At 40.6% G+C, this 12,223-nt stretch overlaps 1 protein-coding gene across 1 annotated transcript in view; it reads right to left on the reverse strand.

Moving 5' to 3' along the window:
- The window catches only part of LOC125241680 (inhibitory POU protein), a 107,996-nt gene that overhangs the window by 16,772 nt on the left and 79,001 nt on the right, over positions 1-12,223 (reverse strand). The window contains 2 exon segments of the mRNA XM_048150257.1: positions 2,058-2,091; positions 2,093-2,235. Coding sequence (XP_048006214.1) covers positions 2,058-2,091; positions 2,093-2,235 — 177 coding nt within the window.

Below are 12,223 nucleotides of genomic sequence, written 5' to 3' on the forward strand. Positions count from 1 at the left end.
TTCTGTGTTCATACGCAGCAACGCAAACTTATTAAGTTGAGGCGTATGCTCGAGGGTTTAAGGTTCGAGGCTTCAAGACTCAGAAGTCGCGACTCCAGTTTTGTAGTTTACGCCTCGAAGCTTAAATTCACAATACTACTCTTAAATCTTAGTAGCTTTATAACTTATAACTTTTATACGAGTAAGCATACATCAAAGTCTTGATTAGATTAGTTTAACTTATTTCAAAAACGACGGGGTGTTATAAGTTTGACGTGTCTGCCTGTCTGTTTGTCTGTCTGTCTGAATGTGTGTCTGTCTGTGGCATCGTAGCTTCCACGGATGAACCGATCTCGATTAGTTTGTTTTTGTTTGAAAGCTGAGTTGAGTGTTCTTAGCCATGTTTCATAAAATTTGGTCCACTATGTCGCGGTCGGGGGTTTTTTCAAAATTTTAATTTTGTATTTAGAAACTACTTATTTAAAAACAAAAACTGGTCATCGAACCCCTCAAACCCCGATGTACTACTTTGAAAAAATGTACACCATGGCCTCTTTCAAGCTTAAAGACATAACGTCACTACTTTGAAAAAATCTCACGCTGCTCCTCAAAGTTAAAACGCAGTAAGTCTATATGCATTCCATACATACTTACTACAATTTTCTTTTCATTGACAGACGAAGATACAAGTTTTTTTTCCCCTCACTAGCTCGGAAACACGTGTTTTGTCCTTTAATACCAGCAGGTAAAAACGCATTTTATCCACTAGTGGGTAAAGTAATTTGACCTTGAATAAAGTCAAATTAACTGTTTTAAAATTGATAAAAGTAGGTGAACCTAGTAATAAAGATGATTTACCACCTGTGGAACTACTGGAAGCAGTGATAAACGCATTTTTTGTGTTGTAGTTTCCTTGCTAAAATGAGGGGAAAAGTTTTGTGTTACACTCGGGTGCAAATGTATTTTACTTCTCGTGTGTTAAAAAACTCGCAAGTTCAGGATTCTATTCTCGAACCACTCGCTTCGCTCGTGGTTCAACTATAGAATCCTTTCACTTACTCGTTTTTCAATTCCACACTCGGCGTTAAAATACAACTTTGCCCCCTTGTATAACAAATAACTATTATTGTAACTACGCAACTCGTCTAGAACTTTTGGATCCCTTAATACCAAAGCAGTTTGGAAACAATAATAACTGTTGTGGCCAAGTTTTATAACTTTTATAAGCTTGCTATACACCTAATGATATACTTATTTGGAAACGCAAAAATCTACTCTAGAACTTTCTGACCTCTTATAAAATAGTTTAAAACAATAACACCTAACACTAGCTTTGTATGCTCGGAGGACAGCGTGGTTGTACTACTTGTACTGTACTTAGACTAGACCTACGCAATTATATCTTCTTGAACTATACATCTACGTTTCTCCCTCTTATAAATAGTTTAAAAGCAATTGGTAATACCTGATGTGGCTCAGCGTTGCTCTGGTGCTTACTGATTAGAGGCCCACCGTCCCCACAATCGACCACGATGGGACTACCCCAGCAGCTCAGAATTTATCTCTTAATAACCTAACCACAAAATTAAAATTTTGAAACAACCGCCGACATAGTGGACCGGTAAAACATGGCTAAGAACACTCCCGACTAACTTTCAACCAAAAAGAAACTAAATCTAAATCGGTTCATCCATCCCGGTGCCACAGACAGACACACACACAGACAGAAAGACAGACACACAGACAGGCAGATAGTCAAACAGACGAACAGACACGTCAAACTTGTAGCACCCCGTCGTTTTTGCGTCGGGGCCGGGGGTTAAAAATGGTATCTAGCAGTCTAAAAGCAATAATACATGGTGCCCCCCGCTCTAGTGCTTACTGATGACTATGTGATGCCCATTGTCCTCAATATGGAACATGATGGGACTACCCAGGAACCTCTTAAAAATAGTAGTAGTCTAAAAGCAATAATACCTAATGTGGCCTAGCGTTGTGCGGTTGGGGGACCCCCACGGAACACGATGGGACTACCCAGGAACCTCTTAAAAATAGTAGTAGTCTAAAAGCAATAATACCTGATGTGGCCTAGCGTTGTGCGGTGGGGGCCCCCACCCCGTGGTGGTAGACCATGTCGTGTTTGAGCTGGGGAAGGGGCCCCGGCTGGGGCCCGCTCTGGTGCTTGCTGATGTCGACCGCCGCGAGAGCCTCCGCGCGGCTTAGGAGCCCGTCGTTTAGGCCGCCGAAGAGGTCTCCCTGGAGAAAGAAAAAGGTTTTTTTAGTTGTATTAGGCGAGAAGACTAAAAAATACTAATTGGTCCGTCAGTTAGATTATCAAAGAATTTTAGACACGTATTTTTTCTTTTTTCTCGTAAACGAAAAATGACGACGGTACAGCGTACGTTGAAGTTTCGCGTGACGTCACGCCTAGGTACGACAATTTTTACTTAGAAGTAACGTCACAAGCCCCCACTCCGGAACTTTGATGCTCTATATCTTTGTATTTTTTCATTAATTAGAAAAAGTGAAAAATATGTGTTTAGTATTTTTGGACGATCTAACTGACGGACTAAACAGAATGCCATTTTTTAAGCTATGCTTAGTTTAGGGTTAAGTTGATCTGTGTAAGATGTCCATTATTTTTATTTTATACATTTTTCAGATTGTAGGTATGTCACTGGCTCGAAAAGGTTTCAGGAGGAGTCTTACGGCCTTATTAGCCTTCTAATTATCTTATCCCAAAATTGCTTATTTCTCTTAAATTTTAAGCACAACTTAATATAAATAATTAAATGATTGAACGTGTCATGCAAACCACCTAAAAGGTTCAAATAGTTTTAAAGAATACAATCTACCGTATCGTCGATTAATTACATTTTTAACCCCCGACGCAAAAACGACGGGTCTGTCTGTCTGTCTGTCCGTCTGTCCGTCTGTCCGTCTGTCTGTCTGTTTGTCTGTGTGTGTGTGTGTCTGTCTGTGGCATCGTAGCTCCCGAACGGATGAACCGATTTAGATTTAGTTTTTTTATCTGAAACTGAGTTAGTCGGGCTCGGGAGTGTTCTTAGCCATGTTTCATGAAAATCGGTCAATTATGTCGCGGTCGGGGGTTTTTTCAAAATTTTAATTTTTATGAAATAAAATTCAGTAGATAATGCAAGTATAAGTACGTAGGAATATTTAGGTAATATCGTCGGGTGACAAGCAAAAGTCACTAAGTACACTTTTTAAAAAAGTCATTTTTTTTGGGTACAATGTAATATTTTTTCGTCTATTTGCTAATGACAAACACATTAATGCCATAAAAACAATTTAAAACTATCTTACGATTTACAAAAAATCATTAAATACTAACGCTATAATAACACTCGGCAGCAAAAACTCACTGTTTCATTTAATGAGTTTGTCCTGCCTAAAGTTTGCAAGTTGCTCGCAGTTAATGATATTTCGGTACTCTTAAAAGAGGAAGCAGTGAAATTGGTTCAATATTGTATCAATTTCTTAAGTCCCTGCCCACAACCCTAACAGATATTTCGTTGTTTTGCGACACATGCGGCGGCCAAAACAGAAATCAGCACGTTGCGGCATTGTAACTTCAAGCAGTGCAAAATAAATCTCATTTAAAAACTATAGAACTCAAGTTCTTAGACTCGGTCCGCCATTGTCTGCAAAAAAGTACAGATTTGCTTATACTGTGCATGATTGGGTGGACATATTCAAATCTGCCCGAACACAGAAAGAAAGAAAATCTAACGGGCCCTATATACCTCTAACACATCTTCTAAATTTTAAAGATTTTTACGATTTACATGACCTGGCAAAAAAAAATAAGAAACAGGAATAAAGACGAAACTGGAGCTGTAGTATCATGGCTTAAAATAAAATGCCTCAAATTTAAAAATCAACTCTCCGCGATAATATTTTACCGTTATGAGTGTTATGACCATACCTCCGACTACAAAAAGCTAAATATCAGGGGTAAAGGTCGTCAACGGACATTACCGGTAGCACTAAAAGCAGCTTACAAAAACTTGCAACCTATTTCAGAACAGAAAAAGGCAGATCTCATCAAGGTAGTTAAAGTTAAGCAGATACCAGAAGAATTGGCTCCGTGGTATAAGAATCTTAAAACGCTGAAATCGCTCCGAAATCGCTTGCCGGAGCCAAATTACGACGAATCAGAAGGAAGTGATTCCGAAGCCGAAACTGATATTTAAGTACTTTTAATTGCCAAGATAAACTAGTTTATTCATATTACCGAGTTGGTGTAGTTTTAATAAAGGTTACCGCTGTTCATACAAATGTTTCACTATATACACTGATTTTTCAAAACTGCGGCAGCAAAAACTCATTATGCATAATAACTATTAAATTACAGATGATATTATTAATATTTGCATTATCATATATTTGCCACATTTTTTAATACTGAAATAAATGCATTACACTTGATTTAAGTAATATACGGATTTATTAAGTCGAAAAATATCGAAACATTGATTATCTCCCTTGTGTCAATTTGGTACTTAGTGACTTTTGCTTGTCACCCGACGATTATATATCTACCTACCTACGCAACGATCGATTGCTTGTAAGCACATGCAGCATTAGGCACTCGAATGAAATTAAAGAAAAATGAGATGATATTCTTTTTAACTAAAGAGACAAATTGAGTAAGACTTTGGTAAGACTCATCAAATAAATAATTCATAAAAAAAGCCGCATCACCCAGTCATCACAAACAATTGGCACAAATTTTAAAAAAAGGCCTCAAATTTAAAAAGTCACACCCGTTCTATCAAGAAGTCATGAGCGCTCAACCTTCGGTCGAGTATTACTCTAAATTATTTATGAGCAGCCCTGGCGAGAGCGGCTCCTGACTCCCAAACACGGTTTTATAGCCAACACCACTTTTAAAACGAGTAGTTTTCTTTTCGATTTCGCCGAGGTGCGGCCTGCATTTGAATTGTGGGTCTTGAGTTTAAATTTGGAACGACCCTTTCAAATTTCGGCGGTTTACGAGTTTTAAACGTCGAATTGGGTTTTCCTAATGACTGTAACCACGATAGGTACAATATTTAAGTCTTGAAAAAACCTTCGATATAGTGGACAGTTTTATTTTTTTAATTATAAATGGCCTTACCTTTGGCCACAGACAAGCCAAAGGCAAAGACGTGGCTAACGACGGAGTGAGCTCGCCCAGAAGATGCCTGTTCACCCTGATTTTCCATCTAACATGACTAAGAACACTCCCGACTAAAATTCAGCTTTCAAACAAAAAAAACTAAACCTAAATCTGTTCATCCGTTCGATAGCTACGATGCCACAGACAGACAAATACATTACGGACAGGCTCGTCAAACTTATATCCGTCGTTTTTGCGTCGTGGGTTAAATAGTCCATACTAATATTATAAATGGGAAAGTATGTGTGTCTGTTTGTTTGTTCGTCATTCACGGCAAAACGGAGCGACGGATTATCGTGATTTTTTAGTGGAGATAGTTGAAGAATGGAGAGTGACATAGGCTACTTTTTGTCTCTTTCTAACGCGAGCGAATCCGCGGGCAAAAGCTATTTTCTTATATAATTATGTAAAGATTTTCATTTATGTTTCTCGCCAAACTGTCTTGCAGATCTTCATGTACTTAAATAAAGACATTGAAATAATGGTCACATATTTATGCACACATTAGACGCTCTGATATATCTGACTGTATCTCAGAAGAGAATGTTTTGAAGTGCGAAATATTTAAAAGTGTTGTGAATTATTTATGAATTTGCGCGACCCTTTGCCACGCTACATGTCAAACGAATATTTAATTCAGGGTGGCTAGCCGAATGGCACAATCGCTCACGAAACGCTCACGAAACGAAGCGCTAGTAGATATCTATCTCTATCGCGCTTGCGTATTGGCGCGACGAAGCGGCGTATCGCTTAATGCCATTCAGGGCAGGGCAGACGTAATATGTTTAAGCGCATATGATATTTTGAGTTACTTCAAAATAGTGACGGCCATATGTAGGTCTACCACGAGCATGACACTAAAGTTTTCGCTAGGATGTGTATATGTACGTGTACCGTTGTTTATACACCCTGTTTTTATTGAATTCCGTTAACTTTAAGGGAAGGTACTTAACTACTTAAGTTCAAATACAATCAATTTCTCTAAGAAACTAGCCTCTTAACTCTTACGGTTATCGAATTATTAAAAAATATATATAATTACTGAACATGAGTGTGTGGCATTCCCTACAACTTCCTAATGTTATTTGTTTTGACATGTGCCGTCAAACACTTGGCAATGATTTTAATGTTATGATTAAGGTTCTCTCACACTAATTAATTCATTTATTATGTGTGGAAACGAAAAAATATATTTGATCGCCAGTGTCCGAGGTGTATACCCTGTATATCTCATAAAATTTTGAAAAACCCCCGACCGCGACATAGTGGACCGATTTTCATAAAACATGGCTAAGAACACTTCCGACTAACTCAGCTTTCAAGCAAAAAAAACGAAATCGGTTCATCCGTTCGGGAGTTACGATGCCACAGACAGACACACACACAGACAGACATACAGACAGACACACACAGACAGACATGTCAAACTTACAACACCGATTTTTGCGTCGGGGGTTAAAAAAGTTTTTCTCAAACATGCAATGAAATATTGTCTTTACGTTCCTTAAAATGGGCTGGGAAGTATCGCTTTTTGGGCGCAACAACTCGAGAGGACTGTAAAGGGATTTCATATTATTTTTTAGGCCTAGGCCTGCAAAGTAACTTTTTTTTATAAAATATTGTGAGCATTTTTTGTTTATTTCATTGTATGTTTGAGAAAAGCACTATACATGCCTCGGCGTGAAAACGGATTCCCGGCCTCGTATCCCTATCCGGCCTCGCTCGCACGCTCGCTCGGCTGTATATACCCACTTGGCCGGAAATCCTCATTTTCCCGGCCTCTGATGTAATGTACTATTATTTCAAATGTTTACAACCCCTGTCAAAGGTCATCAACACATGTAAAATCTTTATTTTGTCAATATTGACAGTCGTCGATCTGTGGAACAGAGAAACGATTTACATTCAAGAGTCCTCACGACCCCTGGCCACTTCAACTAATCGCACTTTTCAAACGTGGGAACTACAATATGATGCTTATATTTCAAACATTGCACTGCTTAAGTGATGACGTAGAAATTTCTGGTTTTCTCTCATTCTTACTGAGGATAATAGGTAGCAAAAAGGATCGAGTATATCGAAACGGTGTAACATGAGGAAACCGAAAGATAAAGCACAGGCCCCGTAGCCGAATGGCATTTCTCCGACGCCAAACGAAAGCGATACGCCGCTGGCTCTGTCGCGCCAATACGCAAGCGCGATAGAGATAGATATCTACTAGCGCTTCGTTTCGTGAGCGTTTCGTGAGCGATTTTGCCATTCGGCTAGCCACCCAGCCGGCGTATCATGCTGCCATTTTTATCACTTATCCACGTGGATAAGACATCTGTCACTCTCACACTGACATACTTGCTAAAGCGTGACGGATGCTTTATCCACGTGGATAAGTGATAAAATTGGCAGCACGATACGCCGACAGGTCACCAATATTTTCTATGAAAATAATTTAATTCGACAGCAGGCGACCCAAAGGTTAAACAGATTTATTTATTACTAGCTTTTGCCCGCGGCTTCGCACGCGTTAGAAAGAGACAAAAAGTAGCCTATATCACTCTCCATCCCTTCAACTATCTCCACTTAAACAATCACGTCAATTCGTCGCTCCGTTTTGCCGTGAAAGACGGACAAACAAACAGACACACACACTTTCCCATTTATAATATTAGCATGGATACTTATTGTTCTAAATTAGATACCAGTAGTTATTAACAGATAATGTTTTTTTTAATTTAACGTGAAAAGGAGGTTGAATGTTTGTAATGCCATTAAAATAATATTAGATGTGAATACGCTACATATTCAAAAGTAATGATATAGTTAAAAAAAAAAGCACTCTTATAACCATAAAATTAAAATTTTTAAAGAACCTCCGACATAGTGGTCCGATTTTCATGAAACATGGCTAAGAACACTACCGACTAACTCAGCTTTCAGACAAAAAAAATCAAAATCGGTTCATCCGTTCGGGAGCTACGACTTTTAGCTGATTTTTAGCGAGTCAAGAGTGGTTCCGAAATCCTGGAATCTTGCAAACGTGCAGCCAGTACCCAAGAAGGGTAGTCGTGCTGATCCCTGCAATTACCGACCAATCGCCATTACCTCCATGCTCTGTAAAGTCATGGAAAGGGTACTTAACGGCAAGTTGCTGACTTACCTCGAGACAAACGATCTGCTCAGTGACCGTCAATATGGCTTTCGCCGGGGTCGGTCTACTGGAGATCTCCTAGCGTATGTCACGCACCGCTGTGGCGAAGCCATCGAGAGGAACGGTGAAGCGCTTGCTGTTTCACTGGACATCTCGAAGGCCTTTGACAGGGTTTGGCACGCAAGTCTCCTTAGCAAGCTTCCTGCATACGGCATCCCTGCTGACCTTTGCAGTTGGCTATCTGACTTCCTGAGTGAACGGTCGATCAGAGTAGTCATTGATGGCTGCTCTTCGGACCTCATGGCCATTGACGCCAGTGTTCCTCAGGGGTCTGTTCTCTCCGCAACCCTTTTCCTGCTTCACATAAACGACATGCTGCAACCCAGCATTGTCGGCTATGCAGACGACAGTACGGTTGTTGAGAGATATTTAGCTAGTGCAGGGGACAGCAGGGACGACATACATTCACAGAGAGAGGCCATGGTTGAGCGAGCGAACTTGACCCTTAGTCGCGTTTCCCAGTGGGGGGACGACAATCTGGTCAAGTTCAATGCCACCAAAACGCAGGCGTGTCTGTTTTCGGCAAAACGGAGTCCGTTCGATCTGACTCCTACTTTCCGGGGTGCATCTGTACCTATTACCGACAGCCTAGAACTCCTCGGTGTGGAGTTGAGTTCAGTCCTCAACTTTGGCACCTTCATTGAGTCTAAAGCACAAACTGCGGCCAGAAAGCTGGGCATCCTAAATAAGGTGAAGCGATACTTCACACCTGGACAGCTTCTCAGCTCTATAAAGCTCAAGTCCGATCCTGTATGGAGTATTGCAGCCACCTGTGGGACGGCTCAGCCAAATACCAACTCGCTGCTTTGGACTCAGTGGAGCGCAGAGGCAGGAGGATGATTGGCGACAAGAAGCTAACGGCCAAGCTACAGTCTTTGGCCCATCGGCGGAAAGTCGCTAGTCTGTCGGTGTTTTACAGGTTGCACTTCGGGGAGTGTGCTCAAGAGCTACACGAGCTTATTCCACCGTCCCCATTCTACCATCGGACTCTTAGACGCGCGGCAGGTCTCCATCCTTACTTGGTGGATATTCCACGAATCCGCACGAAGCGCTTTGCTTCTTCTTTTCTTATGCGCACTGCCAAGGAGTGGAATTCCTTGCCGGCGGCTATATTTCCGAGCTCATATAACCCGGCAACCTTCAAATCAAGAGTGAACAGGCATCTTCTGGGCGAGCTCACTCCATCGTAGGCCACGTCTTTGCCTTTGGCTAGTCTGTGGTCAAGAGTAAGCCCATTTAAAATTAAAAAAAAAAAAAAAGAGATATGACAGTCGATGCACTGTGACGTCTGTGGGCCATTTTTTTCAAAGTTGTCGACCCCACTTTTTTTGTAACATGGGTATTTTTTACGCGATTAATACTCAGAATCGCGAGCTCTTTCGATCCTAATAGGAGAAAAAAAATGTCCCAAGATTTCCATACATTTCTTCGAACCTTCCATTCCGTTACCGCCATACAAAATGTATGAAAAAATGGTAACGGAATGGGAAAAAGCCTTGAGACATTTTTTTTCTCCTATTAGAATTGAAAGAGCTCACGATTCTGAGTGGAAACCACATAAAAATTTCCAAATCCAAAAAGAAGTGGGGTGGACAACTTTGAAAAAAATGGCCCCTGTGACTAGGTGACACATTTTACTTTGACAGTAACCTTAGTGCCTTTTCCACATTATCAGATCCGATATCGGATGTAGGACCGATACCCCATACATTACAGGCGCCATTTCATGTATATAACAGCTACCTTAGCTAAAATACAATTTGGTAAAAGTATTTTTTACGGCCAACTTAAAAAAATCATAAAATAGGTATTTGTTATACAAGGGGGCAAAGTAGTATTTTAACGCCGAGTGTGGAATTGAAAAACGAGCAAGTGAAAGGATTCTATAGTTGAACCACGAGCGAAGCGAGTGGTTCGAGAATAGAATCCTGAAGTTGCGAGTTTTTTAACACACGAGAAGTAAAATACATTTGCACCCGAGTGTAACACAAAACTTTTCCTCTCACTATAGCGAGGAAACTACAACGCAAAAAATGCGTTTATCACTGCTTCCAGTAGTTCCACAGGTGGTAAATGATCTTTATTACTAGATTCACCTACTTTTATTAATTTTAAAGCAGTTAATTTGACTTTATTCAAGGTCAAATTACTTTACCCACTAGTGGATAAAATGCGTTTTTACCCGCTGGTATTAAAGGATAAAACACGTGTTTCCGAGCTAGTGAGGGGAAAAAGAAGTATTCTTTTTTTTTCAAAATATGGCTTACGAATAGAAATAAAAGATTGAAGAACCAATGGCCGTTGGTCTTGTACCTAATTCTATCGTAGTGCAAATTTAGGAGTTTCAACTCAAAACTAAACCAAACTTGATGAAAACCGTGTGGAGCCCCTTAAATTATTTTTTAACAAAAGTATCAATTTGTTAATTGCATAGAAATGTAATACGTAAATCATAGTTTAAAACAGTTACAATTACATTAGTTAGAGATTATCAAGGCTGACACGCCGTCAGCTATCATGTTACCCCTTTCTCGCTTTAATCGTCTGTGAACGCATAATCGACTGACAATTACAGGGTGACAACCCTATTGTGCTTAAAAAGACACTTGACTATATTGAATTCACTAATCCCTATTCTCATCTGGGTAGGGGAGACCGGGGCTAGTTGACTATAGGGGTAGGTTGACTAACTATTAAAAAATTGAGCCAAAAATCAAACTTGAACCAACCTGTGATACGATATGAGGTACGAGAGGCTCACCGGTGACTGAGCGGGGGGAGGTGACGGACTTTCGTACCTCACTGGTTGGCTCAAGTTTGATTTTTTGACTCAATTTTTTTAATAGTTAGTCAACCTACCCCCATAGTCAACTAGCCCCAGTCTCCCCTACGTATCCGAATGCACAAACACGATAAAATCTGGTTCGTATCTATCTATCTCTATCGCTCTTGGCGTGACGGAGCCAGGTGCCGTAGCCGAATGGCATTTTTGCGACGCGAAACGGAAACAAAACGCCGCGAAAGGTAGTCTGGCTCTGTCGCGCCAATACGCACGAGCGATAGAGATAGATATCTACGAGCATTTCGTGAGCGTTTGTGCCATTCGGCTACGCACCTGGCCCCGTAGCCAAATGGCATTTCTACGACGCGCAAGTCCGTTTTCACATAATCCGATCCGATATCGGATGCCGGAAGGATTTCAATGGAAAAAATCCAATATGGCGCCTGTAATGTAGTCTGGCTCTGTCACACCAATACGCACGAGCGATAGAGATAGATATCTACGAGCGTTTCGTTTCGTCAGCGTTTGTAGATTCGGCTACGCACGCAGGAGTGGCGCGACAGAGCCGTGCGTTTAGATTGTCATTTGGCTAGCCTAGGGGTGCCGCAAAATAAATTATGATTATTGTAATATATGTTGGATGGGTTAGGATGCAATCAGCAATTGAATTTGGAAGGTCGACACGGTGTTTTGGGATTGTTTAATATACAGGGTGGATAATTTATTGGGGAGTCCTTGTGATATTTGAGTAGCCCCTAATAATAGTGGCTGTGTGAACTGTAGATCTCACGATAAACAATGATTAAATAAATATTATAGGGAATCTCTACCACGTTATGAACTTATGAAATGAAATTAGCCTCTGCCTTTGTCGTAGACGATGTAGGTTTTATATGTTTACTAGCTTTTGCCCGCGGCTTCGCTCGCAGAAAGAGACAACAAGTAGCCTATGTCACTCTCCGTCCCTTCAACTATCTCCACGTAAAAAATCACATCAATTCGTCGCTCCGTTTTACCGTGAAAGACGGACAAACAAACAGACACACACTTTCCCATTTATAATCATACTAGC

The sequence above is a fragment of the Leguminivora glycinivorella genome, chromosome Z (genome assembly GCF_023078275.1).
Source record: "Leguminivora glycinivorella isolate SPB_JAAS2020 chromosome Z, LegGlyc_1.1, whole genome shotgun sequence".
In the NCBI taxonomy this organism is placed as follows: Eukaryota; Metazoa; Arthropoda; class Insecta; order Lepidoptera; family Tortricidae; genus Leguminivora; species Leguminivora glycinivorella.